This window comes from Drosophila tropicalis, unplaced genomic scaffold, assembly GCF_018151085.1.
Source record: "Drosophila tropicalis isolate 14030-0801.00 unplaced genomic scaffold, ASM1815108v1 contig_859, whole genome shotgun sequence".
Taxonomy (NCBI): Eukaryota; Metazoa; Arthropoda; class Insecta; order Diptera; family Drosophilidae; genus Drosophila; species Drosophila tropicalis.
In genome coordinates, this window is record NW_027173353.1 from 6,575,031 (window position 1) to 6,597,529 (window position 22,499).

General features: G+C 39.5%; 1 protein-coding gene across 1 annotated transcript in view; it reads left to right on the forward strand.

Moving 5' to 3' along the window:
* Positions 1 to 22,499, forward strand: part of scrib (scribble) — a 66,086-nt gene that overhangs the window by 38,611 nt on the left and 4,976 nt on the right. Inside the window, 10 exon segments of the mRNA XM_068296974.1 lie at positions 442 to 600; positions 772 to 985; positions 1,077 to 1,165; positions 1,232 to 1,519; positions 1,602 to 1,952; positions 6,143 to 8,089; positions 11,308 to 11,431; positions 12,272 to 12,590; positions 20,592 to 21,029; positions 21,574 to 21,709. Of these exon segments, the coding sequence (XP_068153075.1) occupies positions 442 to 600; positions 772 to 985; positions 1,077 to 1,165; positions 1,232 to 1,519; positions 1,602 to 1,952; positions 6,143 to 8,089; positions 11,308 to 11,431; positions 12,272 to 12,590; positions 20,592 to 21,029; positions 21,574 to 21,709 (4,065 nt within the window).

The window sequence follows — 22,499 nt, forward strand, 5'->3', positions numbered from 1 at the left end:
TTTGGTTTGCCTTCGATATCTGTAAATTGTAAATATGAACTTGTATATTTGCTTTGAGTCCTATCACCTATCTATACTTCTCATTTCCTGTATATTCTCTATAAATGCAATGCAAAATAAAAAAATAAATAAAATACGAAAACAATTCGATACGCAAAGCACCTAGAAGTAGTTTATATAGACACAGAGGTAAGCTTGAAATGAAACAGAAAGTCCTTGCTAAATAATTAAAAAAGTTTTATCCTCCTTTTTGCTTCCCATTATTATCTGTGCATTGTTGTGCCTACCTACCTAGCTACCTACTTACCTACAGCCATTGCATTTATTTATAATTTCCAAGCACTTGAGTAAATCCGTTGCTAATTTCTATGCCCTTTTGTCTTGCTGCTGTTTGTTTCTCTTCTTCTTGCTTCTGACGGTGCTACGCTTTGGAAATCACAGGAAGTTCTACTTGCGAAGGCCGAAGGCGAACGACTGGGCATGCACATTAAGGGCGGCCTAAATGGACAGCGTGGTAATCCTGCAGATCCCTCCGACGAGGGTGTTTTCGTGTCCAAAATTAACTCGGTTGGTGCGGCCCGTCGCGATGGAAGGCTTAAGGTAATGTCTCCCACACAGTCCGTCCTGTCGTCCGTTCCCCTTCCCATGTTGTCTGGCTAAAACTCTGGCTGAAACTTTTGGGAGCGGCGAAGCTCAGGTGAAAATTAACCTACAACTTTTTCTTTTTTCTTTTGTGTCTCTGTCGCTGCCTCCTTCTCTGTGTCCGTGTAGGTGGGCATGCGTCTGCTTGAGGTTAATGGACACTCCCTGCTGGGAGCCTCGCATCAGGATGCGGTCAATGTTTTGCGCAACGCAGGCAATGAGATACAATTGGTTGTGTGCAAGGGCTACGACAAATCCAATTTAATTCATTCCATTGGCCAGGGAGGCGGCATGAGCACCGGCTTTAATTCGTCTGCATCCTGTAGCGGTGGCAGTCGTCAAGGTACGTTTGTAATCCTTTAAGACAAACAAACAAAGTCCGTTCACATGGTATTGATTGGGACCCGACCTTTGTATTTTTCTTTTGCCTATAGGGTCTCGCGCTTCGGAAACGGGTTCGGAGTTAAGTCAAAGTCAAAGCGTTTCTAGCTTGGATCATGACGAAGAGGAACGTCTGCGACAAGTGAGTTCAAGTGTAATCTAAGATAATTGGAATACATTCTAAATGATTCATCTTCTTTTTGGCTAGGACTTTGATGTATTCGCAGCTCAAAAAACAGATGCTACCACACCAGAACCTACTAGCCAATCCGGCTTGGCAGTTGCTGCTGCCTTGGTGCATGGAACACCATCTCCCACACCCACACCGACACCAATCACACCCACACCGCCAGTAGAAGTACCACCACCAGCCTCCGATTCCTCACCAGTTGCCCAAACCGTGGCGCTCATTCATGCAGAGCAGGCACATCAACAACAGCAACAGCCGCAGACGCAGTTGGCTCCGCTGGGTCAAGAGAAGAGTACCCAGGAGAAGGTTAGTATTTAATGACCTTGTGCGTTCGTTTGGCCAATTTTTCAGTCGTGTACCTACCGTTCAATACAATTTTCTGAATTAGGTGCTGGAAATTGTACGCGCCGCAGACGCCTTCACTGCCGTTCCACCGAAATCGCCATCAGAGCATCACGAGCAAGATAAGATACAGAAGACAACGACGGTTGTCATATCGAAGCATACACTCGATACAAATCCCACAACGCCGACAACACCATCGGCCCTGCCGTCAATTGGGGTTGCCGAGTCAGCGACCGCTGCTGGTTCTGCAGCTGCCACTGCCAATGCCTCTACTGCTGCTGCTGCTCCGTCACCAACTCCTGCGGCAGCATCAGGGCCAGCCACTGTCCCAGTAGTTGTGGCCGTGGAAACTCAAACCCAAGAAGCACCAGAACAACAACAACAAGAACTGCAGGTATGTACTTCAACCTGGACGCACGTCTTGTTTTAACTTTTATATCTTGTGTACGTCTCGCTCTGTGTATGTGTGTGTGTCTCTCTCTCTCTCTCTCAATCTCCTAACACTGTTTCTCTGTCCTTTTGTTTTTATGCCAGTCTGTGTGTGTGAGTTTGTGTGTCTGGCTTTTTGATTTTCGCCATGTAACTTTTAACATAAACCCAACCCGACAGTCGCTACCAACCCAACAACCAACCAACCAATCCACCCACAACCACATTTCCTTCTCACACCAAACAAATTTTTGTTACTTGTATCTTATGCTTGTTTTGTTCTGTAACCTCACTAATGTCTGTTTCTGATATGCGTGTCTGTCTTTATGTGTATGTATGAGTGTATCAGCGTGTACGTGTGTACCGTTGGTGTGTGTGTGTGTTTATTTTATAATACAATTCATATGCGCCACCATTTAATACACTTACTTACCCAAAATGGAAAGTTACCTCACACCCTTTCCATTCTCCTTAGAGAATTTGCGAAGTTCGCAGAGTTCGTTTGCCTGCGCCCACGATTTTGATATGTGACTCCAATTGAATATTCAATTTTTAAAAGCTAAAGGTTAGCAACATTTAAAGCATTCGTAAACAAAGGAAACAAACTGATTCTATAAAAAGAATTTTTTACAAAGGATATGAAATTTTTCGTAATGTTATTTCAACCTCTGCTGTATTGAATGTCATAGTTGAAGTTGGTGTTTTATTTTATGTATATTCAGTGAAAACAATTAAGATAAAAAAGATTTCTATTAGTTGCTTAGCAAACAAATTTATTGTCGAACGTTTTCCATTTAATTTTAAGGGTTAAACTCAAATAGTAAACCTTTGAAACTTAAGCGTAATGCCTTGATGAATAGCATATCTACCCACACGTTATGTAATACATCAGCTTTAAATTTTTCAATATAGAATCATTGTAGGTACAAAATGTTTCAATATAGAAGTCACTTGATAACAAGGTTTTAGTTAAAAGTATTTTAAATTTATATCCCTAGCAATTTAATTCCATTCCTTTATCAATGAAATTTTCCATCAATTGAAGTCACAAGTCAAAAGTCTCTTCCTAACATATTTCATCATCGTTATTGACATCTGACAGATTCTAAATATACAATCGCATCATTTGCTCATATTCGTACTTCAATAACATCTCAATACAGTCTAGACACTCTATCGTACATACATACATCTGCATTTAAGTGAATTCATTCTTCTAATTGTTAAAAGAATTTTGGTTAGCAGCTTTAAAAAGAGAAAACAAAAGAAAACATGATTTCGTTTTGGTTGCATTTTCAATTTGAAATATTTCGTTGCCTACATTTTGGGGCACATGAGCGGTGACCAAGTAACTTGCATGCTTTGTGTGTGTTTTTGGTTTCTTTTTGTTTTAAAGATTGAACCGGGCAAGACATCACAGAAAGTGGATGGTGAATTGCCCACATTTATTGATATGGCAGTAGACGATTTATTATTTATTAGCATATTGGCTGAGCAGGTTGCTTCTGCTACGTTGCTTGATCATTGTTGCTCTTATTGTTATTCTTACTGTTGTTCTTACCTTTGTTGCTGTTGCTGTTGTTCTTGTTGGCTTATTTATGCTACTTTTATATTGTATTCATTTCTGTTTGAATCTTTCTTGTGTTACTTTTTGCGTACCTCTGCCAACCTAACAGGGTCTGTGGGCTGAGTGCGTGGGCGGCATTGTTATGATTATTGTTGTTCTTGCTGTAGTTGTTGTAGAATACAGGTTTGAGCTGTTGCTGCTTATTTTAAAGGCATGCCGCATTTGAATTTGCATTGAAAGAAAACAGGGGAGAGCAGCATAAAAAAATATAATATATATAATAATATATATATACAGATATACAATACCTACCTACTACTATATAGATGGCACGTATAATAAATGTAAATGTAAATAATTCAAAAACGAAAAAAAAAAAAAAACTGCAGAAAGAAATTTCCATTAAAATGTCTCTCTCTTATCTTCTTCTCGTCCTTCTTCTTTATTGCTCTCAATAATGGGCGCGCCGTTCGCTGCTTTTCAACATATTGTTTCTCCTTTTCTCTTTTTTTTTTTTATTATTATTTTACTCTTGTACTTATTATTCGTTTTTCGTTCCTTTTTCAATCTCAACTGGCATTTGGCTTTGTTTCGTTTTTACTCCTCCTTGATTTTCTTTTGGTTTTGTTGTTGTTTGGAATTGAATTGATTTCATTGCAGCGCATTGCTTAACAAGCGGATATTTATCACTATAAGACTGAATATTTAGTTTAAAATGCCAATTGAAAAAAACCAAACAAAACAAAACGTAACAAAAGACAGGCGGCAACTACTACTTACAAAAGTTATACATATGTATGTACACATATGTGAAAATTCCCATAAAAGTATCCATACAGTCACTATGGCAAAACTTATTGAGCGTGTGTTCAAAAATGGAAAAAAAAGGAGTTACTACTAAAAATACATGCATAGAAAATCAAAAAGAGAAACAACAACCATATAGGACACATCAGCAGAAACTACGCATATGCCATGTATTGTATATAGTTATCTAAGCACTTAGTTGATCTACAATTGTACCCAACAAAGTCCAACTTGAAAACTAAATGAAAATAACTAAACACATGCTCACACAGTCAGACACTTTGATACAGCAAATGGTTTCAATATCACTTATCCTCACTAGCTCAGTTCACTTACGCAGTCTGTAAACGAGAAATTTACACGCAAATCACTTGAACAATATCCCTCCTGTTATACTAGTTGAGAGAGAGTCGTAAGTTTGGTCTACAATGAAATGTAAATGTAAAATCTAGCCGTTTTTGCGGCGCATTTACATATTCAAAATATAAATATATATACATACATATATATATTAGAGGGAGTCCTTCGATGTTTATATGTACAATATGGAAACACTACTTTCTACTATCTACATTCATACACTCACAAAAAACAAACACACATACATGCCCATACACACATACAAAAACTCTATTATTATTACTATATGTGTAACCAAGAAATTTGTGTGGCAAGCACACAAAAGGTCCAAGAACAAAAAAATAAGAAAATGTGCAACTAAATAATAATACTCAAGAAAAAGAATGGAAGTATTGTCAAAATGCCAAAGAAACCTGACAAATTGTTGTTATAACCCTAGATGAATATAAAGTTTTTGTTAAATTATTTATTAAATCTGTTAAGCTCTAAAACGACCGAGATACATTTCAACCGAAAAAAAATCTTCCACATTTGTTTGAATTTAAACTATGAAATCCTTTTCTTTGCCTTTTTGTTTCAAGCGTTTTGCAATTTTTTGTTCTGTTTTTGGTTTTTCTAACTCTAAGGTTAGATAAATGGAATTATGAAGAGTGCATTTTCGATGTCAATAAATCTTAATGTATTTGTCGTACAAAAAACAAAAAGGCTAAACTATTTGCAGTTCTTGGGGAAATTAAGTCAAAAGTGACTCATGCTATGGCTAGTTTATTTTATTAATTAGTTATTTTCTTTGCGTTGTCTTGTCAGTTGCCAGTTCTTGTCTCTTGTTCCTTGTCTCTTGTCTCTGTCTCCATTTCATTTAATTGCTCGTTCGTTGACTGTGCGGAGAGTTAAAGAGAGAGCTCATCAAGTTCATCAACAACAAGAATATTGGCAAAACAGAAAACAATAAAAAAAAAACACATCAGCGTGAACTCAGCGTATCATCAAGCAAAAATCCCATACGTAACTCACTGGTAATTGGCTAATGGAGTACAGATTGTGCGAAAATTCTTCGAGAAGGTCACCAAAAACAGCAACAAAAATTTGTATCGTTCGAGCACCAACAGCACCCAATCATTGTTCATTGCAAAAAAGAACAAAAAAAAAAAAACACTCTACTCATACATACACCCATTCAAACATCTGCAAACGAATTGATATATGTGTATATAAATACATCAGTAATCCATCAACACCCACAATTAATAACATCGCACATTGCAAATTTGTGTTCAATGCTTGTGTGTGAAAATACAACATACACGAAAACCAAAAAACTGATGCACCAGTAAAACAACAATAAAAATTAAACTCAAAAATCTGTTTAAACCCCCCAAAAAAAAAAAAAAAAAACCAACAATATGTTCAAAATTCAATAGCAGCGAGGAACACAGACGCCAGACCGTGGGGTCCGCTATTCTTATCAGCAAATGCTGGAGAATCAGGAAGAGGAAAGCAGAAGCCAAGCGAAGGCAAAGAAGGCAGAGCCTGTGTACATTATAGATGATGACGATGATGATGATGATGCAAACGATGGAGGACACATGGACGACATCGATGCCATCGAAGAGGAGGATGAAGACGAAATTGAGAGTTCGCCTCCCGTTGATCTACAATCGCCGCCTTCCTATGCCGATACAGATTCCGATTACTTGGATAGGCGACGTGGTCGCTATACCAGTGACTCGGAGAGCGATTGTCGCCCCTATAAACCATCTCGTTCAGGTCGCAGTACCCCAGAATATGCCGGCGGACATCGCAAATCGGTGAGCTTCGATCTAAGTGGCGATGAGCGCTCTAAATCAGACTATGAGCGGTCACGTTCCCGCACTCCCGATGGTCATGCGCGTGCCTATGACTCAGAACAGGATAGTCGAACAGGATCACGTAACCGAATGCCGAGAAAGGGTATTTTGAGGTCCACCAGTCCTAGCTCTTCAGCCAGTTCCACCTTAGAGCGTCGTCCAGAAAAGCTGGCCCCAATTGTGCCCACTGTGGCACGTATTAGGGAGGTGGAATCACCACAAGTACAACGAGTATCACGAGCTACGTCACCAGATCGTCCAGGAGAACTCGAACGCGAGAATCCCTTCCGGTATGCCACACCCGAGGATGATAAGTACACGCAAATAGCCAGAGCCATTAATAGGTCACCCCGATCGCCGCGTTCGCCTCGTGATCAGTACTTCTTCGGTTCCTCACGCTCCAATGAAGATCTCCTAGAGCAATCGCTATCCAGTGGTCGCAGTACCCCTAATACTGTGATATCAAAATCGACAGAGAATCTTCTCGGACCAGATGCTCGACCAAAGGTGCCGCCCAAGCCGCTGCTGAAGAAGGCTGATCTTGTGCGAAACGTAGCTTTGGAGACATTCCAGGCCAGCGACGTCGGCAAGGGTGACTTTGCGGTATTTGAACATGATGCCACGACCAACACAATCCATCAGGTGGAAGCAAAGCTGCCTGTGCGTGTCGCCGCCAAGCCAGGGCGTCCAAGAGAAAGTCCTCCGCCGCCCCCAGTGAATTATGCCACCTTGCCCAAATCCCCAATTCCAACAACTCCTTCAATTGTCGAGGAATCACTGTATATGGAGGCCTTGCCGCCACCACCTCAACGAAGGCCTCACGATTTTGTGCACGAAAACTCGCCCGACAACATTTTGGTGACTCCCCAAGAGCATCGCGAGTTTCTTCTGCGGGAAAATGAGCTGAGGAACCAGCTGCGGGCCCCCTTTGAACCTGCTCCACCCATTCCGATTGCGGGCAACACTAGCTATGCGGTAACAAATCCATTTCTAGACAGTTCTGACACTGACATTGACAACCTGCCATTGCCACCCCCGCCCACACCACCTGCCCAACACTCTCGTCATTTGCATGAGCCGCTACTAACCGCTGTCACCACTAACGCATCAACGTCTTCTCCATCTTCTTCCAATGTCTCTGACACTGCCACTACCACTACCTCTGCCAACCGCTTGATGGATATGCCACCGCAACTGCAGCAGCTGCTGGTCGCTGGGTCGCCCACACAAATTTTTCCCACGGCCCAAATACTGCCCGTGCAGTATGCCAGTCTTCCGCAACCACAGCAGCCCAATACGCTCACCCTGAGCCAGCCTCAGACACCACCACCACCTCCACCCCCATCTACCTTACATCCGAGTGTCTCTGGTGCACAGTCAGCTCCCATATTCAATCTTGTGCTGCTGCCCAGCGACCCAACGGCCAGACAGTTGTCGTCTTCGTCGTCATCGTCGTCGCCAGCCGCTGGCTCGGCGGTCTTTTATCTCCAATCGTCAGGTTCGCCATCTGCACAACTATCGGTGAGTGAAACGAGTGGAAAGTCTAAGCGTATCGTTGCCCCATCACCGAAAATAACAACAACCAAAGCCACCAGTCCCACAGTTGCCTCCGTCTCCGCCTCCTCACCATCCCCATCCTATGCCGCAATGCAATTTCCAGCATTCTCGGAAATTGTGGTCAGCCCCGACTCAAATAGCAATTACCAAAACATGACCACAACCCGAGTTGCCATATCGAATTCCTCTCTAGCCACAGGCAGCTCCTTTTCCATAGATTCCTCCTCGACGTCGTCGCTGTTGCTGGCCAAGGCCACCGCAGCGGGTCCCATTGTGGCACCTTCCTCCTCGTCCTCGGCTTACTATGAGACAGCCGAGGAAATCTATTCGACCATCGAGGAGGAGGCTATATACAGTAATACCTCGTTCTTTGATTCGCGTCGCAGCAGTGATACTTCGCTATCGTGTCGCGCATCCACATCCCCCACCCCACCGCCACTCCCACCCAAGCGACCCGTAAAGCCAAACAAACTGCGCACGGCTCCCGCACCGCCGGTGGCCCAAAAACCAACCCATGGTCTACGTGGCTTGGCCAGTTTTAAGCTACGCTCACAATCCCAGCCACAGTTGGAAGTAGCAACAACACCCACGACACGCTATGCCACTTTACCCCACACCCCAACAACGCCCACCGGCAAGGAGACAACTGTGTAGATAAAAGTTCTATTCCATTATTTTCCATCCTCTCCTGTTGCATTTTCAATTGGGTCAAGTTGAGGAAGCCTCTAATTGTCCCACCTCAGACGGGGAGGGGCTTGCTACGTACCAGGCCATACATTTTAATTAAATTCTAACACCTTTTGCTATCAATTAAATGGCTTCCACGACCACTCCAATTCTTCTCCTGGCTTCCTACTCTGTCTGCTCCGCTTCGCCCATTTGCGAGCAATTTTCAATATTTTCGTTTGCAGTGGATGGCCATTTAAATTGATTGATTGGCTTGGGCGGTGACCATCATTGGCTGCACCTACCTCCACCTCCACCTGCACCCTGCTAATTAGATGCAACTTTTTGTTGACTTTGCACCACATTGCAGCTGAAATTGAGCAGCAACATCAGTGGCACTAAGCCAGCGGACCAAGTTTAGCTATTTCTTCCACAACAACCACCCACCCATCAATACTATGCCATTTTCACTCCTCACCTTCATGTCTGGGGCAAGTTTAATTTGACGCTGATTGAAACTGTTGGGGCACAGACCTGCACCTCGATACTGGCCAATTCTCTATCGAAAACGAACAGAAGGACGACAACGAGTAAACTAAGTAGAGCGAAGAAAAGAGAATATACAAAATACATTTACAGCATACAGCTTATACACCTTCACACACACACACACACACACAGAATTCACATAGTCAAATGAATACAAATTTAACATTTATCTACAAATTGTAAGTTGATTTTAATAATAATTTATAAAGCGACAATTACCACATTTAAAAGTTTCTATGGCATACTTTAAGGCACTTAATAAAAGTTTATTCTGTATTTTTGATTCCGTTCTTAGCAACTCTTTCATTTTGTCTTGTCCCCTCCGCCTTACCAACTCAACTAAGTGTTCAAAACGAAATAAGATAAGATAATGATTTCAAAATAGATATCGTATGACCTTGACATATATTTCGGAAATGGAACTAGTTCATTATCTCTGTTGCCTGCAGCAGTTGTGTTAGCATCGAGGCTCAACACTGCACTGATTTGTCAGTTGACCATAGTGCCATATTATATAGCAACTTTTTTTTTTTTTTTTTTTGGTTTTTGTTTTTTTTTGCTTCCCTCTAATCTTATCTTTGAAAACACTCTTAATTATAGGCGATAAGGGCTTTGTTATCGTGGCAAATGCTTGTATTACTATCGAATATTCCGCCCACAATCAACTGCACCGACTACCTTTCGCCACTAACACTTTCATTGGGAATTGGCAATACCACTAAACTATCTGAATTATTCAATGGCTTATTAGCTTTTAATGCCCTGTCCAAGGCTGCATTTCCTGTTCCCTGTTCTCCCCTGACTACTGCCTTGGCACACTCTCAACACTTTCATGGCTCAATAAATTTCTATTAGTTTGACTGCTGAGTAGCACAAAAGGCAAACGAAGCGTTAGAGATATACTAGATGGAGTCCTAGAGAGCGAGAGAATGAAAGGAGCTGCAGGCTGACTTGTGTGTTGCTCCTTCGTATTGACTTTAATTGAAAATCGAAAAATCCGATACGAAATTAATTTCTTTGCTAGAAATACAACCAAGCTTCTATCGTTGTGTGTGTGTCTGTGTTTTACCACTTGCCCTTGCCACTGTTGGATGTTTTTTTTTTTGCTAAATCCTAGCTAGCTGGCTAGATGCCTGACTGGCTGTCTCCCTGTCTGCATGTCTGTCGTTTATTTATGAGCCTGGGTCTTTTTGCCTCTGTCTCGGTCTCTGCCTCGTATAAGGTTGCAATTTGTGCAGTTTAACGCTGGCTTTTGCTCTTGCCCTTGCCTTTGCTTTTGCCTGGTTTCCATTTAATGACTTTGTCCTAGTCGTCGTGGTCGTCGCAAGCACTAACTATCCCAGAGTACGCCCCCATTGGCTTTATCTGCTGTTGCTGCTGCTGGTCCTGGTGCTGCGTCTCATGTTGCCTAAAACCGAAAGGAATTGCATGAAAGCATAAAACGGACAGTACATGACTTTGGGTGATAAATGGCCTGGTTCATTCCTAACCCTCACAGCTGTAATTTGTGCCCTATATTGTATACCACCAACATCCACTCATCTACCACCTCTCGCAGTAAATTATATGATGACCCACGGGCACAAAAACAAAGCTCGGTCTTTCTTTCTTCTTGGTCACTTTATGATTGAAAGTCCACCGGCTGGTCGACGGACTGACTCTGGAGAGGGGGAAGAATAAAAAATATAAAAAAAAAACAACCTATTCAACAACCACCCATGACTGTTGCCATCCATCTGCTTTTTAATAAACTTGTGTAGTGCCATCAATTTTCTTTATGGTCATTTGGATTTTTTAAGCTTTGACTTTTCCCCAAGTTGTTCCCAGTCATTTAATTGAAAATATGGCAGCCGCCAGTGTGTGGCACTTTGATCTAACTTCTCTCTCGCTCTCTTTCTAACTTTCCTTTTTAACTGTTTATCGATTTTTATACACGCCTATTGACCAATGTATTTTTTTGTTTCAAGCCATCGGAAAGCGAAGCAATTCCAACCACACCAGCAGGAAAAAAAGTGCCTAAATCTGTGTCGGATAAAAAACGTTTCTTCGAATCCGCCATGGAGGATCAACACAAGCCCACACAAAAGACAGGTAAGTCGGACTCTCTACTTTTAGCCATGTACTATGATACATACAGGTTGTGTAGACAAAATCTTTTGCATATATGCAGCAAACAAGTCGAATCTATTTAAATTTTTAATATGAATGTGAATAATTATATGTAGCTTATTGTCTATTAGTTAGTTGTGTATCATTCAATAACATTTTCTTATTTAAACAAAATAGAATAGAATATCTAGAGGGCATGGGTTAAGAATATTCACATGAGTGAAGCCTTTAGTGAAAGGCATTAAGCTGTTAAAGTGCAGCAAGAGTTAAATTACATGGTAATTCACATTAGAATCCAATAAATTTTTGTACATTTTATTCTATTTTCAAAATTATGATACCAATAGAGAATGAAAAATTTCTCTACAGCTACAATCAAAAGAAGCATAAAGTTACAAGAGCCAGACATACAACTGCCACTTGACTGGACCTCAGTTGGCCTTCCTCCCTTTCTTTTGTTACTGCAAGTACTTACTTCGGTTTCATGCATCTTCTGGTAAGCTCTGCTTTGCATAACAAAGGGTATATAGAATGTAGTCGAAACTATATCTATGTATGTATGCATTTGACAAGCCAACAAGAAAAGAAAGACCATATAAAAGCAGTCAGGCATTAACTATGCAGACAGAAGTCACGTTTAAGTTCTTGAGCAACAGATCGCTATTTACTTAATTTCCTAATTTATTTCCAAGGTTTTTGGGTGGCCAACAGACAGAAATAGGGATAGAAATTGTTTCACTCTCTTGAATTACATTTCTTTTATTTTTCTCTCTCTCGTTTCTCTGTTTCTCTGACTACTCTTGGGTATGCTTGTTGCTACAGAGAAAGTTTTCTCATTCCTGTCAAAGGATGAAGTCGAAAAGTTGAGACAGGAAGAGGAGAGGAAAATTGCAACATTGCGTCGTGATAAGAAATCTAGATTATTGGATGCTGCCAATGACAACATTGACAAGGACAAAGATGGCCGGCATCCCGATAAGCAGTATGATAATAGTGCTGGCAACAGCAGCGGCGAGGACAACGAGAATGACAGCGACGATGATAGCTACCAGACGGAGGCGACCACTGCCCTCGGAGATGCCGCTGATGCCGTTGACAATGTGGTATTGGCACAATTTGGAGATGATGCGGAGGACATTAGGTGAGTGACTTCCTCCTTCAGAAATTTATGTGTTTGCGCTTCTTTTCATTTTCGTTCCCTCGTATTTTTTAATTTATACATCGAATAAGAAATGCACAGACACGTTTACATATCACTTTTCAATTATGCAATCTAGTTAACCAATCACACACAGACATATACATATACACACACAACTGTTGAATTATTAGACACGGTGTTTGTGCATTTAGCTTTATACATACATACATATATATAATAATCTCTATATTTCTCGTCTGAAGTTCTTTTTGAGTTTTATTGGTAAAGTTTCTGCTGATGCCTTTTGGTTTGGTTTGGTTCTCTGGTGCCGGTGCAAAGCGCTTCAATTTACCTTGCTTTTAAGTTAGATTACCTCACTGACTCACACACACATAGTCCTTACACACTCTCACCATAACTCACATACACTTTTCTTACACGCCAGTCAACTGACGGAGGAATTACTCATCATCATTGAAACGTAGTTTGTTATTAAATAGATATATAGCTAAGCGGCCTTTTATAGTAAGTACATGCCCTGCAGAAGCTTATGCTCTCTCTCCCCTACAACATACCATATAGAGTACATATACATATATATATATATACAGATATCTAGTATACGTTCATACGATTATAAGTGAGTAAGCCCTAAGCTGTTTTAAGTTTTATGTAGCACTTAAGCGTTGTCTGGACTCGTGGATCTCAGGCAAACAGTGCCTCCCAGCCTTTTACTTTCTTTTTCATATATACATATATTTTTGTCTTCAACTTTGTTTTTTTTTTTCTGTTTTTCGTTGCTTCTTGTTAAGTATGAGAAGGAGCTAAAACATGTTATGACTCTGTTTAGTAGGAATCTTTTTTAATATGAAGTAAAAACCCAGATAGAATTTCTTATCTATAAATTTAAGCAGTAGCGTCTGCAGGTATAATAAACATTTTTAAGGGGAGAAGGAGGAGAAGGCGGAAGAAGAAGATTCACCACCCATAAAGTCAGCTTGCTAACCAATTTATTATGCAATATTCTAAATACGACAACAAGTAGCTAAAATCGTTTAAAAAAGAAAAATGGAAATCAATCCCTCCCATCCATCTAGGGCACGCCGCTGCATGGGGAGAACTTAAAATTTAAGCAATTCCGCGCTTCGTTACTTAACGCTTGCCAGGCCAAGATGGGTCAGGCATTGCGTATACGCATCGTGGTCTCATTGCCTATGGGCTGTGTTAAGTATACGTACGCATGTTTGTATGTACGTACATTCTCTCGCTGGTGGGCGGTGAATAAAGACTATGGCGCACTTGAATTCCCTGTGGCACAATGCCAGCTGTTTTTACAATTGAATAACTTCATTTCGAGCATTCCGCAAATTGCGTTTGCTCATTCTCAAGGGGAGGTGTGTGGTGGTCCAGTTCCCCCTCACGTTGTCCTCTTCCCACTCATAAACACGCGCACACGTAAACATCACACCGATGAGGGAATTTATGATTTGATGTTAAGTATGCATTTGCAGAACTCCACGTTTCGAAATGCCAAACCACTGGACTAGCTAGCCAGCCAGCCTAATCATTCCTTTGCCGCAAAATGGATGCGTTTTTAATGTCCAACAGCAAACTGTTGGCAATCTAATTAATTAGCCATTCTCAAACACTGCCTTGCCGGTTGTCCCTGTATGTGCAACACGTAATCCCAAAGCGTTGCTCACTACGGCTGATCCTGCTGTTTGTTTTGTCATGTCAAAAAGGAGAAAGAAAAACAAAACCCAACAAAGAAACGAATGTCTGGCAGATTCTGCCCAGGTAGTTGCTCTCTTATCTGGCAGCATTCATACAAAAGGGCGAGCGTGTGTCGACTGGTTAGTTGCAGGTGCCACAACCTAACCATACCTGATTCTAGGGGGTTGACTCTAACAACATTATATAATGAGCAACAACAAAGAAATTTAATACAATATCGCCCCAAGTTGTTTTTTGTTGTTGCCACAAAAGGATGGCACCAACAGAAAAACGAGAAAGAAAAAACCCCAAAGCAAATAAGAAATCAAATGTATAAGGACGCCACCACACAATATATACCCTGTAGAGGGATATTCTAAGGCTAATATTCCACTTTTACCACATTTTTTTAGATCTCTCAAGTAAGAAATTGTTGCCAAAATTAGGATAGAAATTTTAAATTACTTCAACAGTTCTAAACCTTGAATTCTATTGATTGCCATGGTTTAATTTAATTCAGTTAAGTTTGTCCTAAGCGATCATAACTCTTGGCAAGGTTAGGGTATACAAATGAGCAATAAGAATGGCAATTCCAACAACAATGGCAACATCAGTTGGCCACATATCAAATAGCACACACAACTGTCTCTTTTTGTCTGAATGTCTGCTTGGTAGCTTAGTATTTTCGTGTGTGTTTGCGAATTAAACCTTGTTTAAGTATGCAATGCCTATAAAAATATTGTTTAGCCAGGTTAATTCCTTTTTGAAGCATTTATGTACATTTCATTAGACTGACCTTGAAAGGATAAGAAATTCAAACTCCTGTGGCATGTCATTAACTTGGGGGGAGGAATTCGCCAAAACGAGTGTGTGAGTAGATGGTAAAGGATTGCCAAACTTCACCTGCAAAAACATTAAATTTACTCACTTTTTTTTATGTTCTGGCATGGTGACATAATTCCCTGTTTTAATCTCCAGTTTATACGACGAAATGATGTTTCTTTAATAATGCATGACTTCATGCCTCTCCGGCCCTAGCGATTAGAATCTTGTTATTATTATACAAGGCCAACAAATGATGTAAATAATACGTCTCCAGCAACATCTCCAGCTTCAGCTGAAAAAAAACTTCTCTTCCATCCCTCCTCTCTCTGCCACCAAATTATCCACATAGTAGACTACTATTACAACCTTGAAGCCAAATTGGCGCAGCTGACAAAAAACTTGGTAACGACTCCCCAGATAGCTCGATGGCTGAAACAGCTTTACATAAAATAAATTTAAATGTGTGTTATTATGTTGCCGTTCGTTTAGCCTTGGCATTCATACCCAAAACGGGTGAGGGGGGAAAAAAACATAATGTTAATAACCTTGTAATAAATTTCTAGCAAGAATTTCTACTTTTTTTTTTGTTTTATTTTGGGTTTTCTCATTTTGTTTCTTGTTTAAAGTTTTGCGCATATATTTACGTTGAGGCGCTCAGTTGTTGCTGAATAGAAGAATTCATACCAAATTAGCCGGCAAAAAGCAATGTTCTTCAAAACTATTTGTATTTATATTCAAATTAAACTCGTCTAAATCTATAAAAATTGTGAAGCACAAAGGCTGCCCAGTAGATAGATCCGTGTTTATGAATTTTTTGCGACATCAAATTGGCTTCCGTGGCGACGACAGCAAAAACTAACTGATCGTTGTTCTCCCCAGATGAAGATGATGGCGGCGACGACGTCGGCGGCGGATGGCGGCAACGCAATCGAATTCTTAGTCGTGCATTAATCGGCTAATTTATTGTTTGATAATTTATGTACTATTATTAGTTAGTTTGGTTTTTTAAACTGCGGATGACTCCCTCGCTCTCGCTTTCAATTGGTTTCATTTTTTTTTTGTCGTTTTTGTCCATTTCGTCGGTTTTATCTTCTTTGGTCAGCATCCGCAGCAGCAGCAGTTGACCCTGAAAAATGTCGAAGAGACAGAGACAATTGGTCAGTTTTTAGTTTTGGTTTACATTTTTATGTATGTATTTTTTGTTGTTGTTGCTGCTTTTTTTTTCCTTTTCCTATGCATATGAAAATATTTATGTTTTGTTGATTGCGCATAAATTAATTTATATTTTATAGCGTTGGCGCTACGTTCAGCTGAGCTGAGCTCTGCCCAACTTCCACAAATGGACCGCGTCTCGTATGCAAATCAAAGCATTTTGTTGTCTCTCTTCTTGTCTCCGTATTCGTTTCGTTTCGTTTGGTTTGTTTTTTCTTCCTCTGATATAAAAGCATAATTTGACCTTAAGCTAAAAATGAGGGCGTTAATGACGCTTTTTGTTTTCTTATTTTATTTTATTAAATTTTTTTTTTCTTACGTGTTTTTTTTTTCTATTTTTATTTTTTGTTTTCCAGTTTTGCATTTTGCTTTGTTTTGTTTGTTGCTTTTGGGCGCATAAATATTAATTACAATTTAGAAAAACCGAGCACCAAAAACCAAACCAAAAATGGGGAAAGAAAACAATATTAAAGAAAAAAAGGAAAAACCTGAGAGTTGAAATTAACTTCGGCCATGCCGTTGCTCTAATACTCTTGCAAATTAAGCATTTTGGTCAATTGAAAAGGATTCTGTTATCTAAATATTCTAGTAACTGAACAGATAAAGGAAACAGATGGGATATAAATAATTGAATTGGTTCATTGTCCGATTTCGGAATAATTAAAGTTATTTATTTTATATTATGTGTCCGTTGTGCATTAGGGGAAACCAATAACAATTCCGATTCGATTGATTCTCGTTATTATACTTAAGCAAAACTAGACTGTCTATACTCTTGGCCAAAGTACACATGCTCAATTGGAAATTTGCAGGGCATAAATAACCGCAAAAGGGAGAAATGATACAACAATATTGTATTTTATTATTATTATTTACACAACCAGGGGAAGACAACATTTTAATTGTTTGCTTCTTTTTGTTATTCGTTTCGTTGCCGTTTGTTAAATTCTGTTTCTGCTCTTTACACTCACTTATTACAGGAATCCACTTGAAGAAATTGAAGCAGTATTTAGAAACTAAAACCCACTACTGTAATGCGAATGTGACACACCTTCTATTGACTAAGTTGCGATATTTCAAAACTGATTAACAAACAAAAACAACAAAAAAACTATACCTACTTTAACTACCACTATATAAATAAGTTATCTATTTCAACATGAGACTCTGACTATAAGTTAGCTATTAAGCACTAACATTCTAAATACTCTACCAAAAACAAAAAAAGAAAAGGAAAAAATGAAAAAAGAAAACTGCATTTGTCACCAACACACTTTAGACGGCACTTGATGAAACCTAGTGTTAAGGTCCTTTTTATCCTCCTCTGTGGCTTCCTTTCTTTCTTTCTGTTACTTTTATGCATTTTATTAGCCTAATTATACCTCTCCCTTTCTCTCTCTCTCCCCATTTTTTCCCAAATTGCCCAACTTTGCAACCGACAACAACTGATAGTAACTCGGTGTTGTCTGTACAGTCAGCACTTGACATTTTTGAGTACACCTCCTGCACACTTACACACCTGCAACGTTTTTAAAATGCACACGCATACATAACCAGACAAACCACTAAACTGCTCACCCATCCGTAGATATACCTAAGCCCACACACACACACACAAATACAGATGCATAGATAGTTTATATACTTTACATAGCATACAGTTTGGGGGCAAAAGTGTATGTTGTCGGGCGGTGTTTTGTTGCCTGCATAATTTATATGCATTTTGCATTTTTGAAATGTTTGTTATTAAAAATAATGATTTTCAGAGCAGGACAAAAAGACTCATTAGTTTTCCATGTTCTTTTCGTGTCCCCATTAGTTCATCTATACGTCCTCTTTCTTTGTCTATTTTGCCGCCTTTCCTTTTATTCAATGTGTGCGGGTTTGAAGCTCTGCTGTTATACATAGACATAGAATATATATAGATAGACAGTGACGATTAGTTAAAAACAAAAACGATTACTCTGTTTAGTCGGTGCACCGACTGTAAGATACCCTGTACCTATTGGGGCATTTGTCAACCCTCTCTGTAACTAATCAGACCTTTATCTAAAGAATCTCTGCTAAAATATTGTGACAATAATTAAGTAAATCAGACTGATCTGATTGTTACTTATAGCCCCTTTGTTGGCCTCGGTACAGGGTATATAAATATGAATGGAAAACAGAAAAAGTGAAAGTCGTTATTAATGAATTGTATATTTCTGTCATTATTGTTGAGAGTCATCTATCAAGGGCCATTTATTTATTGTACTTTCCTTAAGTAGTTTTTACTAATGATTGTTTATAATTATACGATGGATTGTTATTCAGATTTTCAAGTTCAGCTAAACCATAGATTCTAAATAGGTGTTAACCCAGCAAGTTAAGTTTACTTTATGTAAATGGAGATGAATTCGTATGTGCTTTGTTGTCGATGTGTTTAACAATTTTTATATATATTTTATAAATAGTTTTAATATTACTTATTCGCATCCAGATAATAATCTATATATACATAATAAATTTACCTACTTACCATGGTTACGGGCTCATTGACATAATTATCACCAACATAATTTATTCCCTCACATGTGCCATACTTACTCTCTACATACATATTGATATTTATATACATACATATATATATTTTTGTTATAAAAAAATGGAAAATACAATCACATTCTATAAATAAATGGTAAAAGCATCAACTTTGTTGCATAAATGCTTAATTTAACCTACTTTTAAGTGTTTTTTTCGGTTGTGGTTTTTAAAAATGTTCTATCTTTTCTCTCACTCATTCATTTAACTATTTAGCAACTTTAATTATGCAATTATTTCTGATGGTAAGGGGGGTCGAAATTATTTTATATAGAGAAAACTTTCTGTTCAAATAAGTTCGAATAAGTTTCTGTCTGTAGTCGTCGCTGCAAAAGCATAAATCTGTCAATTGGAAAAGTTAAATGCGTTTAAATACTTTAACTACGCGCAGGCTTCATTCCGGGTCGTTGGCAATTGCAACCTTCTTGGGTGCCAGATTGAGTGCCAGTGTGCAAAGTTCATTTAAAAAGTCGAAAGGACAAATGAATGAATAAAACGAGTCAGGCAAATGCCACAAGAGCAAAGCAAAAAAGAGGAAACGAAGCAAAAAGTGAGAAAGAGAATGTTCTAAGTGCAATCCACTGGGTCAATTCTGGGCGTATTTTGCCAGCTCTTCTTCCTTTATTTTGGTTATCTTTCTTTTTTTGTTCCTAGGTGAACTTTCGCTCCCTGGCCAAGAAGCCAAACGCCGTCGACAACGACAACGACGACGACGAGATGAGCAAATTGAAAAACATAAATCACTCAAGCAGAAGTTGTTGCCACGACTTTAGCTTTATGCGAATAATTTCGAATTAAACTTGAATTGAAAGTGTGTGGCAATTTGTGTGGCAAACAAAAGCCAGTTGGGTGTAAAAAAAAAAAAAAGAAAAGAAAAAAAATTAAAAAGAGAAAGCTAAGCGAATAAAAGAGAAAGAAAGGCCACAAAGTTCGTCACGGTTGAAGCTTCCAGCTTCCAGTAGAAGAAAATAGTTCTGGGATGCCGCTTACTTTTAAAATTAATTTTGCATATATACAGTTATATAGTGCTAGATGGGGGGTTTGTGCAAGTTTTACGACTTTGCCGACATGCAGCTCCTTTTTCTCCAGATTGCACTCCGACATGACTCGACTTGGCTCCGACTCCAACTCCGTCTATGACGATGACTCGACGTCCAACTCAACTCAGTCTGGGAATGCGTTTCTCTGAGCTTTGCCCGTCTGCCTTAACACGCTAATCTCCAGCTGCCATGTTATTGCACTTGTTGGCGAAGTTTCTCAAAAAGTGATTTTGTCAGGGAGTGGGGAATTTGCTTGGGTTCACAGTGTTTGAAAAGTTTGCAGTATGTTTCTTGGTTTTTAATTACAACAAATTCGACTTGTTATGCCAAAGTTTGTGTTGCGCATGAAAATGACGATGAATAGGACGAGGAAAGGAAATGAGTAACAAAGGAAGATGTAACCCAAAGCGCACGTATGTGACTAAAACGAAATTAACTTCATTGTGTTTGTAACTGCTAACCGCATATCCCCCTCACCCTTGTCTCATGCATATTTTGTTTGACGAACAAATTCGACTTTATTTTTTGGTTTACACTTTCTTTTTTTTTTTTTTTTTAACAATTGTGTGTCTTTTACTTTGCACAATTCAAACACGAAAACAACAAAAAATAATCTTAAAAAATATGACAGAACCGCACAAAGTCAGGCGCAGACAACGCACTCGCCCTCGTCCATGCCCAGCAAGATACCCAGGCAGCAGCAGGTTCTGAAAGCTGCCATAAGCACGCCGGCAAATGAACCGCCCAAGCCCTCATTGCTGCCCAAGCCAAAGGTCAAAGTTGTCATACCACCCGCGCTGCAGCAACGTCTGAAACAGCAGCAGCAACAACAGCAACAGGAGGAGCAGCCTCAGGAGGAGGCTACTATACCAGAGGAGGAGCCGGAAGAGCCTTCTACACCCACAATTGGGGGCAGTCGCATACCCGTGCGTACATTAAAGGCTCATCGTCGCGCCCAGGCAGCGGCGGCTCGTGAAGCGGGCATCACCTTGGAGGAGTATCTAAAGCTAGAAGGGGAAGTGGAACGACAGCAGCAACAGCAAAGCGGCAAGAGCCGTTCCATGATTAAGTAAGTTTGAAGCGTGACGACCAGCAGAAACAACAATAACAAGAGCCAGAGAAATATATGTGGGTGACATGCGTGCAGGTCCAAATATGTCCAGAAAGTTCAGAGGTCATGCTAAATGATTGTCAGAAGGTGTTATAGTAGTAGGTCGAAATATACGCCCACACAAGCCAACCAACACATACACAAACACACACACACACTTCACACACAGAGAAAAGAAACACTCAAAACTATTGCACTGTGTGGAAAATAAACAAATGAAATTTCTATATCTACTATATACATATATAGCTATATATCTATCAATTTGGAACACCTTGAACAAACTCAACTACGTATTAGTTAGTCGGTGTCTGTGTTTTTTGTCTCACTTTCTGTCTCACTTCTTGTGTATATACAATTCAATTAGATATCTGTAATTACTTTTGTTTTTAGCTATTTGTTTTAGCTCTTGGAATTGTCTTCAGTATTCAATTGGAGTTTCTATTCTTCCATATATGTAATTTCTATTTGGTCTAATCGAATTTTCATTTTATTTATGCAGTGCCGAGAAACGAGCCTCATGGCGAGCAGCCCGGCTACGTTCCTTGGAGCAGGGAGCCGTTGAGGCTCAGGATGTTATCAAAAATATGCGTAAAGTTACTGAAGATCTAATCACACACGAGTCAAAAGCCAGCGAGGTAAGCCAGAGACAAATAAATCTAAATTCTAAGCCATTTTCAATGCCTGGAGGAATGCCTGAGAAATCGACCTCATGAAATCTTCTTATATAGTTCGCTTTACTAACTGCAACAAAATACTAAAAAAAAACCCAGCAACCAAATGAGATGCAAAAGTTGTGCTACTTAATCCATGGATCCAAATGTAACTAATAATGAAAAGCGATTAAAATTTAATGTTAGATTAGGAGAAGCTACCAAACCCTTTCCTTTCATCCATTGTCCCAATCTACCGCTCTGTCTCCCCTTACCTTATTGATCTTATTTGTTTCTTTCCACTCTCAATTAGCATCAGGCAAAAATAGTGTTTCCGAAAATTGCCATTAAGTCAAGCGATGGCCCGGTTATTGTACGCGAACGCGAGAAAATACTCGATGAGAAAATTGTGCGACGCACCGAGGAGGTAGCCTGTCCCATTACAGGTCTACCTCAATTGCGCACTGTCGAGTACATTGAGAAAATCATCGAAACAGAGGTTAGAACTAAAGAAAAAATTTTGTAAAATATTCCAAAAAACAAATCAAAATAATCTATACAAATTTGTATTATCAATTGGCACCACAATTTAAACAAAAATGCGTTTCGCAGATTTATTTAGCAATTGCAAAAGCGTTTTTAGTTACACATTTTGTTCGGTTATTATTCGCTGTCCTCTACACACCCAAATCAAATCAGTCACCACTTCTTCACCCCACCGTGTGTATAGTAAGCGTTTCTCATCAACATTCAAATTTTGTAGAATTTTCTTGTA